This window comes from Triplophysa dalaica, chromosome 24, assembly GCF_015846415.1.
Source record: "Triplophysa dalaica isolate WHDGS20190420 chromosome 24, ASM1584641v1, whole genome shotgun sequence".
Classification (NCBI taxonomy): domain Eukaryota; kingdom Metazoa; phylum Chordata; class Actinopteri; order Cypriniformes; family Nemacheilidae; genus Triplophysa; species Triplophysa dalaica.
Window position 1 is genome coordinate 652,351 of NC_079565.1, and position 22,157 is coordinate 674,507.

The 22,157-nt window shown below is 38.3% G+C and overlaps 1 protein-coding gene across 7 annotated transcripts in view; it reads right to left on the minus strand.

Annotated features, from left to right (window-relative positions):
- Positions 1–6,129: 6,129 nt before the first annotated feature.
- The window catches only part of kcnq1.2 (potassium voltage-gated channel, KQT-like subfamily, member 1.2), a 79,373-nt gene continuing 63,345 nt past the window's right edge, over positions 6,130–22,157 (minus strand). For 6 of the 7 annotated variants that reach the window (XM_056739983.1, XM_056739981.1, XM_056739982.1 and 3 more), the window contains one exon: positions 11,903–12,364. In XM_056739983.1, the coding sequence (XP_056595961.1) occupies positions 12,053–12,364 (312 nt within the window). In that variant the 3' untranslated portion in view covers positions 11,903–12,052. Of the gene's footprint in view, positions 7,820–11,902; positions 12,365–22,157 lie in introns of those variants that run through there. The other variant, XM_056739984.1, reaches the window with a different exon arrangement.

The following is a 22,157-nucleotide window of genomic DNA, read 5'->3' on the forward strand; positions in this document are numbered from 1 at the left end:
CTTTTGTTGTTACGTGTGGTATGTTATGCGTGTTAAGTGCTGCAATCCATTACATTTTCATAAAGAAGATGCTGCCATAGAAGAACCTTTTTTTTTGTCTAAATAGTTCCACCCGTTTTTCGCCACAAACAACCTTTTGTGCAATGGCATCAATGTAAAAAAAACGTTTAAGTCTTAAAGACCAAAAATATTTATTTATAATTTATCATATAGGAACATTCTGTGAATTTGAACACCCAGATCTACAACCGGGTAATAAAATCATTTTGGCACAGTTTCTAAAATCCGCACATTTAAATCTTAAAGTATACATTTGTGTTTTGTGAGTTTTTAAGATCTCCTTAAGAAAATGTACCATCCCTGTGACACGCACACACATCTTTGTGACCTTCATTTGTCTTCATGAATCAATGGTTGTGTGTCTCACACAAACCGACAGTGGGTGCGGTCGGTCGGCCGGCACAGGTGTACTTCTGCTGGTTTGTGATCCCAGTTGTGCTTTGTACTTGATCAACAAACGGACGTCCCTGAATAACACCCTCAAACCAGTTGTCGCACCCGTCTTACATTTCCAGTTATGCTGCTCGACTCACAACGGCTAACTTTGATGATGAAATGTGTTGCAAACGCACATCATCAAATCTGAGATGTACGTCAAATGAGGCTTCAGTTAACTAAAGGCTCAACGCCTTTAGTCCACTTGACAATACAGGCATCTGAACGTTTTGTGTGGATTTCCGTTTGTCACCTCTCAGTATTGTTCAGGCGCTCCACCAAAGTGCTGAGAAAAAAATCCTTAAAGTTTAATGACTAGATTTACTATAGCATGAAGATTTAAGTTTATTCATGTGACGTGAATGTAGATCTGTATTCTTTCATTAGCACAAGGATCAGAGATGAGCATATTTAAAGCTGATCAGTGAGATTAAATTGAGCAAAAATTTATTTTTCATTTAAAATAACTCAAACTTTTGAGATCTCGACCTGTGTTTACAAGATGCCAAAGTCTACAATCAACATTCAGAGATCTCAATATAAGCTCATGTTTCCTAAATGTTTTCAAAGTGATCTTTGTTATAAAATCCGCATTCATTTTGTATCTTTAATATCAACAATTTATATCTATTTTATGAGGCTTTAATATCTTACAGTAAAACCTGACCACGCATGAGCAAAATTTGATTAAAATAACCCACCGACAAAACTATTAATAATAAAAATCTAGTCTACACTGTAAAACTTTGCTGTAGTTTTGCCAGTAATTTACTGTAGATTTAATTACTTTCCTATTAACACTGGTTTTAACCAAAATGAAAACACTTTTTTTTACCTTTGCAATTCAAAATGAGCAAGAAGAGACTGGCATTAGCACAGCAACGCTTTAAAAAATGACACTCTTCCTCAGCATTTTTGTTAAATTTATTAAATTACAAAAAAATACAAAACAAAAAAGTGACCGTAGATATTTAATCTCGTTTCATGAAAGAAAATATAAGAAACTGGTACGTTAATGTTTAAAACAACATTGTAAATTAAATCTACGGTAAGTTACTGGCAAACTTGCTGCAAAACTACAGCAAAGTTTTACAGTTTATTTCTTTCAGGCCGATGTGGAGCCTCCGAATAAATAAAGGTAGAAAGCATTAACATCAACAGAAGAAAACGATTAAACAAACATGAAAACACCTGCATCAGGCCTCTCAGGGCGCAGGTGTGTGACCTCAGTCACATTGTTTGCTTTTATGTTGTGCACTTTGCTGTCGAGAGCGTAAAGCTGTGTTGTGTCTGAGAGGCGTACGGAGACAAAAAAGCCGCTCTCGTCTATAAGCCGTCACCCAGAGAGAGACAGAAAAAAGACATCAGTCATGTAGGGTTTGGGCGGAGGCCCGAGACATCAAGTGGTGACTCTCTAAATCTGGTCCAATGGGCAGCGGGGGAAGTCAATACCTTCAGAGCATGAAAACCCTTCAGGCCCGTTCAATGTGCTTTAATGGGCAGAACGTAAATTCCCTCCTCATTGTTCTGTGGAAAGGACTTTAACCACAGGGAACCCATTGAGTCACGGGAAAACTGGAGGAACAAGGCCAATAAACGGGAAAAACACAAAGTCTTTGGTCTTCCAAGCTTTTACATTTCAGTCACTCAATCATTATGAAACGCAAAGGAGACGAAAACCAACACGAGAAATAAACAATGTTTGTTGGTGTAAAATCAAAAACACTACACGCACATAACAACAATAGATATAGACGATACAATTGACATGCTAGCATCCTGTAAGGGCATTTAAATGAACAAATGAAGATGTACGCCCACGGAAAATCACTTCATTATAACAAATAAAATTGTGCTTCATGGTTTAAGTTTGTTTGCAAATCCAATGCAAAAATGTTGAAGTTCAAAAACAATGAAAAGGCAAACAATGACTAACAGAAAGCACAGAGTGAAGGAAATAATATTGTCATAAACTAAACAAAAAGATACTTAAAAGTATGAAAATTGTGTCTCTATAAACCTGTTTTAAATCTTTGTAATTCAAAGACCAACAAGTCGAACAGTGATGAGGATTTTGACAGTTTGCGAGCGGTCTCTGTGGTCAGAAATGATCGGAAAGCGTCAGGTACATTATCTGATTTCCGGTGAAAAGCCTTTCAGGTTTGACTATGAGCAGGAAACAACAAACCATCAGTCGGTCTTCAGACCTCTGTACATTTCTACACTAGATCCAGCTCATGAATTATAATAGTTCTCATTGTTTTACAGAGTAAACCATAATCTGGGATATACAGTACACACAGATTCTTAAAGAGGGAGTTTTGAAGAATATCATTTTGAAGAATTAAAGTACATGACGGTTTGACTTTAGATAACTTGGAGGTCAGCGTATAAACGTATATTAAGTAGATTTCCTGACTCAAACCGCAGCCCTGTGTAACCTTTCCTGTAAACAAGGGCCTTTGCAGTTCATTGAAATCTTTTGAGCTTCCTCTATTTGTTTCCTTTTGCGACCACAACGTACGTCATTAGATCAAATACTCAATAAACGACCTCAGACTGACAAAAACAACAGACAGATAAAGTGAAAACAGTCTGGAGCAGAAATACCGTAACACAACTTCAATGATGAAATCATCATCAATGGTCAACATCAAGTGTGCCATTAAGACCAGTTTACACAATGATTAAAAATGTTATCTACGCTAAAATGAATAAATTAGTACGTAAACATTAACTAGAAATAATAAAGAAAACTAGAATGCAAGTATTTTGATGTGTCATTGTAAGCAGTTTGGCCTACAAACTTATGGAGATAATATTAACAAAGTGTGATGCAGCAGATGCATATTTTTATATCATATATAATATAAGACTATATAATCAAATAAAGGCAATGAAATAATTCACAGAGACAAACTTGAAAATGTACAAACACTCAAAAGCTTTGGTTGATTATTACATACAGAGAGCGGCACGTGAGCTCACCCGCGCGCAGACAAACGCGTTGATCAGTGGCGCGAGGCCTGACGGGATTTTTATTATCCGCGCGCCGGTAATCTTCTCAGCTATGCGCGAGGACCTGCACAGATCATTACCGCTAATACGTGACGTTTAACGAACATTCCAGAGAAAGTTTAATTTGATGGAATAGATGATTGACAGTTTGCGGACGTCGAGTCAGTTTTAAAGTTGATTGTAAATGATCGTTGCGTCAACGCACGAAGAAAAGCCGCGAATTTCAAGCGCTTTAAAAGTCACTCATCACGTAACATTGTTAATCTATATGGTTTGTGTTAATATTTCTCACTAAACTTTGGCGTTATTTCCCAGAAATAACGATCCCAGATCATTGTCGTCTTCCGGTCACGCGCGTTGTTCTGAGAGAAACAGGAAGTTCTGAAGGGCTCGTCCCCTTTTTTGAATGACCAATAGCATTTGCGTACGTCACGGACGAGACCCGTCACTGCTAGTAAATGAATAGAAAACAAATAGACAGAAATACAGCGCCATAAAACCTCTGTATATTAAACACCTATTGGCTAAAAATGCATTTTTATAGCAGCATATTATAAAAGGCTTCAAATCGAACAAAAAGTCATAAAGTTTATAAAGTCTTCAAGTTTTTTTTTTTAAGTATAAAGTGTTTTTCTGTGTACTGTGGTTCAGGTGAGGACAGTTCATCTGTTTCAACAGAAACATACCACATATCATAAAGTCTTTCTCATCACATTACATTCATGCACTAAACACACAACTCTACATTGACAAAATAATGCAAACAATGGAGAACCGGTTTATTAGCTTCTGTGATTTTCTAAAGAATGCGACCGGTTTTCAAAAACCAGTTCTGGACGGTTTGTAAAATATTCACGGTTCATTCAGAACTTTCATGTTACCGCACTGCAAAAAAAACTTCATTTTCTCGCCTTTATTTTCTTAAGAACATCAACGAGACATATATTCACATAGAAACCAGCACGAGCACGCCAGTTAGATTTTTTTTTGCTAGATTTCTCTTAAAAGCAAGACATAAAATCTCATCTTTTGTTTTAAGGACGTTTGATAACAATTTTTGTCTTTGAATGTTTTTCTAGAAAACTCCTCAGGCCACCAACACGAATCCAATTGAAAACATGGACTTCAAGAGAAACAGACCCCCGTGCGGTATGGAACGCGCCCAGCTCTCTCCAGACAGCGTCAGGCATGTGAAACACAACAACAGCCGTCCGTGCAACTGTTTGGGACTCGTAGCTATTTCTAGAACACAAGAGGTGCAGCTGCCCGCCGCCTCCCCACCCTGCACCTGTTCACAGCCCTATCTGCTTTCACAGCGCACCAGCGCTCCTCTCCACGGCCCCGGGGCCACAGGTGGTCCTGCAGTAATGGGCACACTGTCATCGGGTCAAACTGAAGAGTCCTGGGATGGAGAATCACTGGTGGTCAGAATGTGCTAAAACACTTTGAATTATGGACAGTGCTGCTCTGTTTATACCATTAGCTGTGAACTTTACACAACGGCCCTCAAACCTGTTTGTCAGTCAATACATTTCGTTAGTAGTAAAATGCATTACATATTTCAATCAAGTTTATTTGATTGAGTTTATGAGTTTATTCTCCTACGTATCATGAAGCTCGTGCTCATAGATAAAAGCAGAACATGAGCAGCGACATAGTCACTTATGTCATACTATTCTTCCATTTCATTCTTTTCCCCCTTATTTTATATTATATTACACTCGCTTCCATACAGCACTTAAAGTGTTTTTTGGATCGTAATCATATAGGGGAACCACTTTAAGTGCTGTATAGAACCATATCTTGGTGCTTCAGCGGTTCTTTCGGATGACTGAGACGCTCTAGAAACGCTGAAGAACATACAGGGACTCAACAGATTCTTGATGCGGAAGTGGTGCTGTATGAGTGACACAAACATGAACTTTTTCTGTAGAGCCACAGCAATGCGAAATTGTGAAAAGCAACAAAAAGAATGATTTTACTCGATTCTAGTTGAGATGTTCTCCATGTCTGTGCATAAAATTGAGTTCTAGTTATACACACAGGATATACAAACAGTCTTTTGTTAAAAGCGTAAGTTACTTTGGAAGAACGCATATCCCTGTTGAAAAAAAAACGGCATGTGCTGGGTTACGTATGTTTTTGTGCTGTTTGACCAGTTTAAACCAGCACATGAACATCTTTCACCAGCACCAACCAGCATCCAAACATACTAAACCAGCGTATGCATTTTTTCAACAGGGCTGCTAATGAGAAAATTTAAAATACAACCTTGTCCTGACATGTGACGTGTTATAAAAACCGACGTGCAGACCTCCTGATCTCTCAAGAACATGTTGTTTTTGCGACATCCGTCTGTTCTTTTGGCCTTGAAGGCAGAAATTCAAGTCATTTTTCACCAATCATTCAACATTTTAGTTAAAAAAAGTTCATGAATAAAATCAAGTAAATGAAATTTGTGACTTGGGTGGAAAATGTCTTGGTCTTGTTGGATCAGCTTTGAGGTTTCAGATGTTGATGTCTAACGCATGATGTTACAGGTACACTTGCACACATGAAGCCAAAACGCAGCACAATACATAATGAAATACATCTTTTATTTACAGTTTTCTGGAGTCGTTATAACAGTCCATGAGATTCTTAAAACCGTTAAGCACTACATGGAAATAAACAAAAGACGTAACTACAATTTTTATGCTTTCTGCTTTTTATAAAACTGTACATAGTATTGTCAGCAGGAGCACATCATTCCCTCGCTGTTTCTCCAGGTCCCCTCATACACAACCCACATTTCAAAACAACAGAAGAAGAAAATATAATGTGAAAAACGCCATATCATAATAAATACATGATTTATGCTCGTTCTTATGAATTCAATATCTTTTATATATCGCTGCTGTGGTGTCCTTCTGAAACCTTGTATCTCCATACGTTCTCTCATCACACCTTGAGCGAGAAAATCAAGAATCTGATGAAACAAACGCATGTTATAAGATCTGGGGCCGCATTCAAGAAAATGTTCGTTAGACAAATTATAGGAAGTTCGCAAGAATGTTTGTAAGTGCAATTCTCAAACATTTCTTAAAACATTCTCAAATTTTTCTTAGGAACATCTTAATTTTTGTCGTAAAAATAAAATAATCTGATGCATCTCGCTTGCTAATTTTCTTCTTTTAATCCGGTCCCTGGTGCTTTGTAGAAAAATAAGATATCGTAGCACATTTCTGACAGATCTGCAGTTGGGAATCTTGGCACTTAATAACTTCATTCTCATGATGTGTTCCCACCAAAAGCGAATGAAGTGTTAAGGGTGAGCCATTTACATGTTAAGAGTCAATGCAAAGACAAGATAGGAAATTACGGTGAAGCGAATGACGCAATCGTGCAAATGATACGGCGCAAATTGAGCATTTTTAGAGCTTGACGCGAGTAACGCGCTAGTTGAAAAATCTGAACTTTGGCAAAAATTTGCGCCACGTTAACCAATCAGGAGCTTGCTCTAGTAGTGACTAGTCTGAATTCACGTATGTTGTGAAGTGAATTTCACACGCGACTGAATCGAGTAAACTCCAATTACACGTCCAATTGCGCGGAAATAGCGTGATTTATTCGTGCAAGTCGCATTTGGTGGGAACGCTCTATGAGTCCATTGTTAAAACTTCATCAGAATCTATCAGGAGTGTTTTGATAAACTCTACCACACACACACACACACACACACACACACACACACATACATCAATGGAGGGTTTAAATCCAACAGCACGTATTCTCGTAATTTTGTGCCGCATTCTGGGTATGCAAGTTTTGTTTTGTCTGCACTTAACCAAAATGAGCCTTACAGTATGAGAGATCCATCAATCAATCATGAGTTGTGCCAGCTAGTCGTGGATAAAGTGAAATCTAGAAAGAGTTGTGAAAGTTCAGACATGATTTGATAAGAATAGGGTCCAGAAATCCTGAGAGGTACCAGAATGTCTTTATTGATGTCAAACCCTGTAGTTCCTGTCATCTTGTCGCACATCACCAGATCTTGACCTGAGACATGACGTGTAATAGCTAGGACATGAAGTTCTTCTCATTGGACCATGTTTCCCACATCACCCAGTGTGATTGGCTCCCGGTCATCACATGCGAGTGTCTATGGTGATTCTCATTTGCTCTCGTCCATACTGACGCCCAGTCGCTTCATGACGGTCACGCTGGAGCTGTACTGGTTGGGTTTCTGTGGACGTTCTGCTTTGGGCTGGTAATGTTCCACCAGGATTTTCAAAATGTTCTCCAGTTTGACGTCCACCTGAATCACCTACGCACAGAAACACAGACCAGGTATCAAAGAACCTTTCAGTTCACATAAACACGAAACAACTTCCCTGAGGGGTTTCACATCGAGCGACATGAATATATTTGTATAAAGAGAAGGAGCGTTGACTGAATATAAATCTGGACTATAAACATGTCGATGATAATCTACAGCATTATCTGCATTCCAGTGACGCTCCGCTCAGATTAGAAATTCCTCCAGTCTCTGTAGCCTGAGCGTGTTGACCCGTGGAGACCCCCAGAGAAAGCATCTGAAAGTTTACTGCTTCATAAACCTGATGTAGGTTGGTGCTCGACTCCAGAGTTTAAATACAAAAAGACTTTGTACGAAATAATTTATGGAGACTGACTTTTAGCTTCATTTGAAAATGCTCTATTGGTTAAATTGCAAAGGTGATTTTTTGTAAAGCAGCAATGCACCGTTCTGAGTGCAGTTCAGCGGCCAAAACAAGCTGATTGCTACACAAGGTATCTAAAAGTAAGTGTTGGGTAAGTTACTTTGAAAAAGTAATGAATTACTAGAAACTAATTACATATTCAATAGTGTCATTAGATTACTGTACAAATGACTCTCTCCGAAAGTATTGAATTATTACTAATTACTTTCTATATATTCTATATCTATATCAACCTTGATTAGTTAAGTGATTCAAGGATAGACTTGAAACGCCTTATTGAATTCATTCAAATAAATAATAAATAACTACATTAATTATTCATATTAACTGACCAAAGTATACGAATGTGAGAAGGATACATTTTGAAGTAAGACTTTGAATTTTGATGTCATTTTCACTATTGAATATTGAATAATTGAATTACAGACGAAATAAGAGTAATCCCTTAATTTTCCTTTTCATGGGAAAATTTACTAAAAAAAACTTTCAGTTTAAGCTTAATTTACTTAATTTTACTTCGTACAAAACATGCACAAATGAACATAAAACTATTTTTGTTTATAAAAAAGGGGCTAAAACTGACAACAAAGTTTTTTTCAATATGATCAGATCATATATCTCCAGCTTTAACCAACAGGTTTTATTTCATCTTTCAGTTTACTGATCTACATCCGTTTCATTCTCACAAAAAACATTTGCATATATTTGTATGAAGGAGTTCACCTCATGGGACCTACAGCTTCAGATGAAATGCAAAACAGACAGACAGACTAAGAGAGCGAAATGATATATCAGGGTTCGTTCAGTTATTATCTGGATGAAAAGAAGAATTTTATCTTCCTGAGCTCTGTGAGGTAAAAACACAACACTCATTTATTTTGCTGCAGATAAGATTTCTGGGATCAAACCCTTTGAGAATGAGCAGACATGAATGAAGCTCAACCTCAATGTCAATGTCCTCATCTTAACAACCTTAAAACAAAGGGCACAACCATGTTAGACGTCACAAAATGTATTCACACATAAACACATAAATGTATTTAGAGAAATAAATGGATTTCGTAATTCTGCGTCTCTTGACTACTTTCGTATTGTTTTGTGCATGTTTGGATTTTTGTATTAGAAAACAAAATGATACTAAGGAAACTTGTTTTTTCATGCATGCCCGTGTTAAAGGTGTCTGAAGATGATGTTTTGGGGCATTGGGGGGTCGTTTGGTGCTGTTATCAGTCCGAGGGTCTCATGCAGCTGTCTCATCTCTGAGACCAAACATGGACTACAGAACTGTAGAGGAACGCTAGATCAGCTCATTTATAAACACACAGTTTTGTACAGTCTGACCATCAAATGTCAGAGTTTGTTGAGTTTCAGGTTGGATTTAAACGATGAATGTGGGCTGCAGAAGTGAATGAATGTCGTGGCCGTCAGTGATGTGAGCAGGGTGGACGGGGGTCTCTGCATGTGTTGGGGTCAGCTGTCTTCACATCACATGTCATCCAGCCACAACCCCAACAACGACCAACGACAGCAGACATTTCATTTACAAGCATGAGTTCGTAGTTTATGACTTATATCTTCGTAAACAACAATTAAAGCGGCCCTAACAAATCTCATAGTACCTGTAGAGTAGTATTGCATACTTCATATCTTCGAAGAGTATTTAGTTTGATCACATTTATAAAAGATAGATACAGCTTTACAATTTACCAAAACATACGACATGTGCGAGGGTAAGCAGATACCAACTAAACACAGACCTCAGTTTCACTCACCACATGCGGTTCATGTCGGCCATCTTTTAGCGCTTGGACGGCTCCATATATCGGTTTCAAACGATCTCCAAATCCAGCGTTATATCCACATTTTACATAACATTCATCACCCAAATGCAATCAAACAAACATCTCTCTCTCTCTCTCCTGCACACAAGTGAAAGTGACGTCTGCGCATGCTCCTTCTCCTGTTTTCCTGTGGACGTGCCGCCCGCTTTTCCGGGAGATTCGTCCAATAAGGGACTAAGAAAAATTGTTACATAACAGTTTTATATGTTTGAAAAAAAAACTTTCTGAAACTTTCTGTGTGATCACTGGGGGAGTGTATCGAGCACTTGTTGTGTGACATGACACATCGTTGCAGAACCCCTTTAAGGAACAATTGTGTAAACCCATGGAGAGTCAGGATCTGTAGATCGTAGAGATCAAATCATCTAGATTTGAGTAAATGTGATGAGAAATGTGTTCATATTGACTCATTTATGAGTTCATTGTGTCAGTGGTTGAAAAGCACTTGACACACATGATAAGTCTGAAGGTCTGTGGCACGTGCCGGGAGCCGGCGGGCGGGTTCTAGGGGTCCGAGCGGGGTCTAATCTCTCTCTCTCTCTCTCTCTCTGTCTCTCTCTCTCTCTGTCTCTCTCTCTCTCTCTCTCTCTCTCTCTCTCTGCCTCACTCTCTCTCTATCTCACTCTCTCTCTCTCTGTCTCTCTCTCTCTCTCTGTCTGTCTCTCTCTCTCTCTCTCTCTGCGAGCACTCAAAGCTGCTTTTGTTTCTCTGTTTCACTCATGAGGAGGTACAATCTTCGACTGAACAAACGCCTTTCATTCACACGCATGCTCACTTCTGCTCGATCGCCGCACGTTCACATTCCTTCAAACGGGAAGATATGTGACTAGTTATGTTTAACTGAACTCGTCTGTCTTATCAAGAGAAACTGGAACAGACAATCAATCATTAATTTCAAACCCGTGTGACAACATAGAGATAACAGAAGACAAAAAAAATCACGTAAGAGAGATGTCAACAATGTGTCAAGCTAAACTCAGATTTGTCAAAAGTCAACGTTATTGAAGGTCTCAAAATGTACGCAAACATTTCTCACCACATTTACTCAAACCAGATTATTTTATTTCTACAATCCACATTCATGTGAACTTCCTACATGTCTCATTTGATTCTCTTTTGATTTATTTTTAAAGCAGAAAGCTTCTCCCGATCAGAAACATTCTGGTTTTGCTCTGTTGAAATATTTAATCGTTTTGGATGCCGTTTGGTTTTAATAACAGTACAGATCTTCGTTTTCTTAACGGGTCCAGTAAACATTCTGCCAGTTGGTCCTTTAAACATTTGTACAGACAGACAGACAGACAGCTGAGGGTCTTTAATGGTCTCTGGTGGTGCCGGTGGCCCTGAGGGCAGGCGTGGTCACAAGACTCCTTTCATAAACTCGGTATGTGCTGAAGGTGCGTGTGTGTCTTTGGCCGCTCAACACTTTTATTTTTACATTTTCCTCAGGAAACCTCCGCAGATCTTCTTTGTAAATTTGTGTCAGGTTTCACTCCAAAAGCTAATATTTTCCTTTAACAAATCCAAACCAGTTTTGGTTATTCTTTTTTATTCATTTTATGTGTACACTTTAAAAAAAGATTCTGTAAAACAACGCAAAAATTACCAGTACATTTTCCTTGATTTTACGGACATTTCTATCAACACTGAAATGCAATTTAATGCAGTGCAGAATGTAAAATACAGATAAACGACTGAATATGGAAAATTCATTCATATTAATACAGTATATTGTGCCCTATTTTAACAGATTTTAATTTTTATGTATTGTAGCTTTATCCCCAATTAACATTACATTTAGTAACATTTACTGTCATTGTGTTTTATTTTAATTAGCATAAACTAAACGATTCCTCCCACAATCTTCAAATATGTACAATGTAAATATTACAAAGCGACACATATTTTTGCATTACAGAAACAATTGTATCAAAAATATTAACGGAGAGATAAATGAAAAAAGTGTATGCATACATGTTAGATTACAAAAATCTGAATGATCCTACAAATCTGCATAATTTCAAACTTAATTTTTCCTTTATAAGCCAGACATATCTTGTTTACTAAGGGCCAAAAAATGTTGCTGCCTTCATCACACACAAGTGGCAAAAGTGTGATATAAACGTGTGTGTGTGTGTGTGTGGACAGATGCCGGGCGGTGGAAAGTGAAGAGGGTCGTGAGTGCCGTAGACTGAACACTTGATTCTTTATGAAGTGACAGCTGTTAGACCACACCCATAGAATTGACTCCGCCCACCAGCTGAAGTCAATGACATTGTCTTTGAAGTTCTGAATGAAAGGAACAGTCACTTCCACAACCATCAAACGACTTTAAGATACAACAACACCTTCACATTCACTACCGGCCAAACACTCACTCACTATATTTTCTACATTTTAGCTCATCAAAACTGTGGAACATCACAGAGGCAACTATCAGGATTTTGTTTAACTAAAACATCTAAACAATCAAATAAAAGTAGTCACAATATAGTCAACTTTTGCCTAGAATTTGCAAGACATTTTTTTGTTCTGCATTTTATCATGCGAGATCTTTTTAAACAATATTAAAGGAGTTATTTCTGAGCTCTTATTGACTGCTCTTTTTTCATTATTTTGTCATCCATTTCTTAATTTTTTTTATAAAAAAAGATATTCATATATAAATGAAAAAGTGTTTATTTATGTTGACTTTTTCATTCTTTTAAGCATACACCTTGCGATGACGGATTTTTATGATAAGACAATAAGAAACACTGTATTCAAGTGTTCGAAAACTTTGGACCGGAAATCCGTATAGCCTTAAAAACATCTATACTGTATTTAACTTTTCACTTTACACATTACCTTCCTAACAATGAACATTCTACTACTATATTTACAATGATAAAAACACATTTTTCTGAGAAACTTAATTGACTTGAACTGAAAATCACAACAGAATTCAATATCATTTCAAAAGAACAGTTATTATGATGATTAGGGATGCACCGATGTATCGGCCGCCGATATTAATCAGCCGATATTGGATTAATTGAATAGCAACAGCACAGACCTTATTTAAATATATAAAAGAAATGATCCATTTTAAGTCAAATTTGAGGTAATGTTCTTAACAAAAGAAATATTGGATAGCAAAAATAACCTTCCAAGATTGTTATGTTGTCTAATTGTATTTTTATCTTAACTTACATTTAGGCACATTTACAGTTATGCCTCTCTTAAAATGTTAAATGGATCCAATTCATGTTCAGTAAAATAAATTGAATGCAGAAAAACTAGCTAATATTGTGTAGTACTGTATGCAATTGACCCATATCGCTATCGCAATAGGTCAATAGTTGTTTGTTAAAATCGGTATTGGCCAAAAAAATCCTATCGGTGAATCTGTAGTTATTATTGTGTTATTATGAATAATATTCAACTATCCTTATAGACACTTTCAAGGCTATGAAAACACTCAACAACAGACTGATACGCGCATGAGAACCTGAGCGGAATGTTAAAAGCAGGCGGTGTTTGATGATGAGATGAGGAAACAGGCCGGTGTGACCTGCTGTCAGGGATCAGTCATAACACAAGAACTTCATGTAAACTTCCTTTAACGTCTAGAATTTCCCACGGCGAAACACGAAACGCTTGAGATTCTTTCCTGTAAACGCCGCATTCACACGTGCGCCGTGAGCCATCAGCTGAAAACAAATCCTCTGTGCCCATTGGCTGCTGTCACTACACACTACAGGAAATGATGTCACTCATCACAGCATCCCTGTCACAGATGAGTTGATGTCATGGGAAAAGATGTCGTACCAAGGACAAGGCGGCACACACGATCTGTGTATCACACTGTACACGTGTCTACGGTTTCATGAGAACAGAACGTGTATGAAATGAGTAACAGAGAAAGAGCTTCATGTTTCAGCTGCGCTTGTTTTACTCTCCTGTCATATTTCTCATTTCAGGTGTACTGTAGACCATCACATGATACGCATTCAAAGACCATGTTTTAAAAACTAAACATGACACTCTCTCATCTTCCGTCACTTGCCGGCGGTGAGGATGCTTGGTCTCTCTCTCTCTCTCTCTCTCTTCTCGGGGGTGGTGCGGCCTGCTGATATTTTTAGGTTGTGGGTAAACACTGCCGGCTCTCTTTTAGCACTGAATGAAGGCAGTCAGGAGGAAATCACGCCGAGTGTTGACTTGACCCGACAGAAATAGAGTCACGGAGGAAATAAATACAGGTACTTCTTTCAGAATCACACGCTTCTATTATGGAGTGGCTCCGGTGAGACGGACGGATGTGAGGACCTGTGATCCAATCGCATGAGTACTTACAAGTGAAAATGTTAAACTTACTAAATACAAAATTTTCGAACTCTTAAAACGATTATTTTAAGGATAGCATTGATCCAATCAGCCCAGATTTGGACGTCACTCAATCTGTACCAATGTCAGATGGAAACGATTTTGTACTTCTTTAAACTCACTTCATAACCCGTGAAATGGTCATAAAGTGGTCAAATTTGAGTCTTTATGTTGCCACAAATGATGTCATCTCAACACATGTGATAAAACACAAAATGAAAGGGAAGAGGTTAAAAAGGACTGAAGGACATGTGACACCCAGTCCGTGAAAAACCAGCTTAAGTGGTTTATGGTGATTTAGTGTTTTCATCATAGGTAACAAAAAAACATTCTGTGAAAATGTCACTTTGATGTCTTTACTATTGATGCTATTTCAGATTGAAGTGAAAGTTTAGGAAATCAAATTTATTTTGCTACAATAGATGCACCGATATATCGTCTAACAATCAGTATTGGTCAATAAAAGCGATTTTACATCCTGTCAATCAAAAGAGGACTGAAGAAAGCAATGAATTTGTGCTCTTTTTATAGGAACATCACCAGTTCGATGTTGAATATTAACAGTCATTTTATGATTTACTAACATTCAGAAAGTTAAGAAGATTCATTTAATCTTGAGAATCGGCAGATCGGCACTCTGAATCGGTTTTGGTCTAGAAATTCAGTATTGCCAATAACGTCAATCATTTAAAATAATTTATGGTAGTATTATAAATACAACGAGTTATATCTCAACATCTATTGTATAATCTGTTGATTATTTACACCAATAAACACACATGACCCACGTTCAGCATTTTATGACTACTTTGATCCTTCTGATTGATCAGTCTTGAAGCCGGATTTCTCATTCATCAATATAATGTGAACAGAACCAGAACTCATGGTCTGCTCTGAACTCAAGCGACAGACATGTTTACCGATCTGTGGAACTTCAACAGTCTAAACAAACAGAGTCTAAAAATGGCGCTTTATTCCGGTCTGAGAATAGAAATCACAGAAGGGAGTCGACGAGGACGTCACATCAACACAAACAAACACATGGAGGAGAAGCTAGTGTGAGTCCAAACACACGCACACACACACACACACAGAAACAAACACACACACGGCGTCCGTCGGACTTAAACTCCATCATCCAGTCACATCACCAACGACCTGCAAAGTCATCAGCGACGCTTGTGAGATGTGAAGTACACGGAAAAATAAAGAGGACGTGCACATCTGGCGAGCGCCGGCGGATGGAAAAAGATCCTCATTCCTCACACTTTCACAATCTCTTTCCCAGATGTTTGGAAGCGGTTTCGTGTCAAAAAAAAAGCTAGTTTAAATGTGATGCATTATTGATAATCCTGCTGATGTTGTTTATTTGAGGATTCTTGTGCTTTCACGGCCGTCCATGATCGCGATGAAATAAATGCGGCCGTTCTCTCCGTTTTGTTTTCTCAGGCTGACGGGACGGATGGAGGCAGGCAGGAGCTCCTCTCCTCATCTATGATATTTGGAGGCACCTTCGGAGACCGGCGGGTACACCGGGGAGGGATCATATCCCACAGCTGTGCAAACCTTCACTAGAAAAACACCAGCGCCGAGGAATCCAAGAGAAACAGCCGGCGTGCAGAGACGCGTGCCTCCCTCGCTCCCCGGCCTGGGGAGGATTTCCTTCTGCTCACATGGATAAAATGGCAGCGATGGGGTCAAATATTCAACGGGGGAGGACTGGTGAGCAGAGAGAGACACATGGAAGACCGCTGATGTGTAAGAAGCAGGTTTGTTTGGATAATGATAAGCGTTTTAAACAAAACGGCAGCGACTCCCGGCAGTTTCAAACGCAGACAGGAGGCAGAAACGTTATGAGTTTAGAATATTATCTCGCCGGCTGATGCGAGCGCACCCATAGCTTCAGACCTTCAACGTGAAAACTCGCAGACGTGAACGAGGCTCGTACCAAAACAGTCAGACTTTATTTCTCTCTTCCTTCTCGTGGTTTCATCACATGGAAAGCACCCACACCAGCAGGTTTTGCACTAGAAAACAATTCTTATTTCCTTAGAAAAGTGAATGATGTCTATGATTTCCTCTTTCATTCAGCACGTGAACTGATCACCACGATAAGATGAAGTTCTTTGTGCAGAATAACGTGACGCGAGGAACCCGTCAGAATCACAGGAGCTCTTACCAACACCATCAAACCCATTTTCACAGTTCATAGGACGTTGTCATTGGGGCCCAAATCAAAAGTCTTAAATTTAATGTCTGTTTATTCTTCATTGAACTGTTACTCGATGTTTGGAAATCTTACAATCACCTTGACCTGACAAAGAGGTTTTCATCAGTCATGATCGTTCTGCTTTTAAAATCTGATGTCATTGTACAATAATGGAAACCTGACGGTTTGTTGAAGAGACGCAAGGCAACGCCCAACGCCCGAGTTAACCGTAAAGAAGAAGAATACAGAACAAGTTTTCATGAGGCATCAGATCAGTAAACACGTGCACACGCACACACACACACACACACACACACACACACACGTATGTTTTATTATCTCTGTGGGGACAGTCCATAGCAGTAATGAGTTATATACTGTACACACTGTATATAGAAGGGCAGTGTTGGCTTGCACACCGAGACACTGCATTTATTTATCTAATTATTATTTTTTTGGATATTATTTAATAGAATGATCTTGCTTGTTCTATAAACACCATGCAGTGCGCAGTGTTTTACCTTTCAGTGTTTTTCTGTTTTCCTTATTTGCAACAATGCACATTGTGAATATATAAATAAACTTGAATTGAATTGAGTATTTAATCCCCTAACCCATAAACCTAAAGCTCATTTTGCATTTTTCAATTTTCAGAAATGATCGTTTTGTACAATTTATAAGCCTTTTGGTCCCCACAGTGACACGAGTCCCCATGAGTTGGTGTGTATTCAGGTTTAGGACCCCACTAAAACCCATATAAACCAAATCCACACACAAACACACACCAGTCTGATTGATATGTGATCCTTGATTCTGAGCTCAACACTTCACACAAACACAAAACTGCAGTAAAACAACAAGAGCTTCCAGTGCTCATCATGAGCGGTCAAACTGGTTTGAATGACAATGAAACCAGTGTGACGAGTCTCACCAGTCAAAGAAGAGAGTGAAAGAGAAAGACAATCTTGTGCTGACGTTTTTCTGTAACCCTTTAACCTTATATAACATATATACAACACTAGACTACCATTCAGAAGTTTAAGGTCTTTTTAGGGTTGCGCAATATACCCAAATTACCCAAACATCACAAATGTGCATATCGCAATATTTTGCAATAACTGAATTATTTAAAAAAAATAATCACACAATCATGTGTGTGTGTGTGTGTGCGTGTATGATCATGTGTGTGTGTGTGTGTGTGCGTGTATGATCATGTGTGTGTGTGTGTATACCTGAAACATTGTGCCATCGAGTCTGAGGCCATAAAACAAGGAAATGATTCAGCTGTACACACACACACACACACACACACACATAATAATCAGTCTATAATAACAATATATAGTCTATAAATAATTGTTATTTAGGTTTTAGTCCAGGTTTTAGTCATTTTATTCTCAGTGCGGATTATTCTGAGCTAAACAAACACACACATAGTGTGCATATGAATGTGTATAATGAGGGCAGAACTGGCGGGAAAGCGACTCTGACTGACAGATTGCGGTAATCCTATCCGCCGCTACTTAGCACAGCCGCCACGGAGGCCATTGACAGCTCCCTGCGCCCCAGTGCCTGATGGGATAGATAGGGAGCATGCGGCGTGCCACGGAGAAATGCGACCCGAGGCCTCAGAAACGAGAGGACCCCCGGCGCTGCGGTGCGGAGCGAGATAGCATTGTGCTACAGAGAGGAATCTGGTTTCATTAGCATGGCTGAAGCATCAGTTAATGTTTATCTGATGAACGCGGCCGATCCACCTGTGCACTGCTGCACTCACTCAACACATGACACATAACACACGTGTGCGCAACACACACACACACACAGAGAGTCACCCATAAAAAACGTTTGTCCGCAGTAAATGAGTTCTGTTGAGTGTCTTTTTCTCACAGCCCCTCATAACCACCATCAGACTTTCCAACAATCTCCTCATTGTCCGTTTTTTCACAAATTGAGGAAAGCATGTCGGTGAAAGAGAAACAAGAGCGAGAACACAACACATTTATAAACATCATTAGAGGACGGGCGAGGAGTTAAAATAAGGTTACGGGAAATCAGGGGTGAGAAAAGATCAACAATGAATAACCCAGATTGAAGGAAACTATTTGAGGCATGCGGTCGACATAATAACGGCCGCCGTCAACGGAAGACGATTTCAACATCATCTTGACACTATCTAGCATCTTCTCATTTCCTCCATAGATAACTGGTTTTGGCAGTTTTGGGAGTGCATACATGCGACACACCTTCAAGTATCTTATTTGCATTTCCTGTGCCGTAGACAAGTCAAGAGACAACAGCATGCGACACAAAGTTGACCAAGATGAAAAAAACATGATAGCATTTATCGTAGTATACTATATAGGGCTCGACATTAAGGATTTTTGCCACAAGTAAATATTTTGTATTTGTTTTATTTTACGAGCTATCGTCAAACACACAAGCGTCTTCCCGACAAAATAAAAGTCTTGTTAACTCGAACACTATCTAAAATTGCAGTGCCCTTGTAGTAAAGTGATAAACTGTAGTAAACACGATAGTATGCTTTAGTGAAGTTCAAAACACTGTAGTATCTAGGAATGTTTCTGCAGTTTACTATAGTACATACTAGGTATATAACAATATTATGGATATCGTGTTATCGCAAAATTAATATGCACAGTACACGACATATATTACGTAAACACAAACTTTAATTCTGGATGCGATTAGTAAAATACCCTAGTCAATACTAATGTACACTATCTTATTGTTGAATTATTGAAAGTCCAGGAAGAATTCTGATCTCTCTGGATCACACAGGAAATCTTTTTGGCAATTCCTATGGACGTGACGTGAAAAATGCTCCGAGAATGAATTTGAACGATTATATTGAACCATCCGTTTATATTTTACTAAACCCTTGTTGATAGAGTCTAAATATCAAAAATGTCAGTCTATGAAAAAAATTCAATAAAAGGGAAATAAACATGCGTAATGGAGGTGACAAAAAAGGGACGCAGTATTTAGGAGACGATAAACTTTGTAAGATTTCTGTCAAATTAAAAGGACAATCATGAAGCAATAATACCCAATGAATGGAGAAGTGATGCCTCTCTATAGAACATCAAATAGTTTCTTTATATTAATTGTAATGTGTCCATTTATGAGGAATAAGAAGCGTTATGGATGTGACAATCCTGAAAATGGCTCTTACCTGACAATTAAAAATCATGAACTAATGCTTTACAAATGTGAAGAGAGATCTCACATGGGTATCTGAACCACCAAATGTTCAAATCTGTGCTGTTACCATAGTGAAAACCGCTGATAGAAACATATTTCGTATTCGTGGTAAGGTTTACATTTTCACGGAATTGCGAGAAACCCGATACACTCTTCAGTCTAGTTCTTCATTTACTGACAGATTACAAATATCTCCGCCGCTTTATTATGAACGGACAACAGTCTCTGGGATTCTCACCAGTGCATGTGTGTTGACTACATACACAACAACAGCTGTATACACACACAAACACACACACACACACACACACATGACTCGGTCTCACAGATGATCTCAGTCTGACATTCCAGCAGACAAAGAATCAGGTGTTTGTTGGTCAACCGTCATGAAGGTCAAATTGGATCATTTGGCCCCGTGGAAGTGAAACAGCCATCAGGTCATTATGTTCTACAATTACCTTTAACTGTGCGCTCGTATAAGTGTGTAGTTTACGGGCTGCATTAGCGTTTCCACCGGTGTGCAATAATGTGCTGTTTCTGCATCTCACCGTGAAGCCCACAGCGACCTCGGACAAATGAGTCTATTGTGCGTGTTGTGTGCAGGATTCTATTTTTTGTGTACCTGCATCATTATCTCCATTAGGAATGAGCCGAGTACGACAAAACCACAAAGGGGATATTTAGAAACTCAACAATGTTCTTTTATTGGCTTAAACCCGGGAATTAAACGCACACGGCACATTAGTGCTCTGGATGGCACAGGCGTCATGGCGCCCGACGGAAAAACCTGCGGATGACCGAGAGCACTTCAGATTCGGGACTCATTTAGTTTAGAGCATCAAGTCTGAAGCTCTGATGGAATTCTAAATGAGATTCCCGTGGAGAGAAAGTGCTGACTGGAGTTTGTAATGGACTGGCTATTGACATGTATAATGACACATCATTTAAAACATCACCTGATCCTACAGGATTCCCAAACATCCTGAACATGACAATTACTTTGACATATGGAGCTCACGCCACACCCGTTAAATAACATGAACATTAAAATACATCGGTGTTATGTCACAGATATCCCTTTGACACGGGCAATGATAAGGATTTATCTACATAGACATTACATTTAAATAAAAATATACCCGCTTTAAATTCCTAACAAAAAATACATAAAAGAGTTCAAATATATTATCTTTTAAAAAATTGTTTACAGTTATTATACATTAGAATATCTTTCTATATTTAATCATTTTAGGAGACTAAAACAAAGTGAGAAATAGGAAAACATACTTTTGTCTTCAAGGTGCTTAAAAGGTTGTTCACAGCGATGCCATAGAAGAACCATTTTTGGTTCCACAAAGAACCATTCAGTCAAAGGTTCTTTAAAGAACCATCTCTTTATTATATTCTAAAGAACATTTTTTGCCACAAAGAACCTATTATGAAACCAAAAGGTTCTTCAGATGTTAACCAAAAGTTTTTCTATGGCATCAATTAACCTTTTTTTTAAGAGTGTAGTAGAGTTAAGGTCTTTACACATACGGTCCGAAATGTTCGTATGTGTTTTTCCGTATTTGGCACTGGTTTGTACGGTGTCTCTGAATTGTCAAAACGCCTCTCAAAATGCGTGCTACATATGCGAAAAACGCAGAAAATCCAACCTAGGTAAATATTTCTTTATGAACGGATGAAAGGCAGTGTGTAAATGTGATAGACACAACGTGAGGTCCTATTCATTTTTTGACGTGCAGAAATTTCGGACTCAATGTGAAATGGCCTTAGATTTTTCTAAATTGTACTAAACTGCAAATATGTTGTAGTGTTTATAATAAAGCATTCTTTAGTATTTACTACTTATAATTAATGCACTATAGTTAATACTATAGTATACTTTTGTATGTACTATAGTAAACTGTCGTAAACTGCACTATACTGTAGTAAAGTATAAATAATATACTATAGCTCAGTCTGTAGTATTAACTATAGTGTAATAATTAACTGTAGTAAACTTTTGTATTTACTAAAGTAAGAATCGAGAAATGTTACTATGGCTTAATATATTTGTATACTTTCATGTGGGGACACTAAATGAAAAACAGCTGTGAACTAACATATGTAAAGATGAACAACTAGAAAATAGAACCATGCCAAATTGCAAAGCAATATAAATGTCTGTAAACAGACACTGCACATTATTAAAATATAAATCACTGTCATGTTTAAGTTCCAGTGAGAAATAACAGTACTGATATAAAACGTATACAGTGTGATGTCATATGAGGTCTC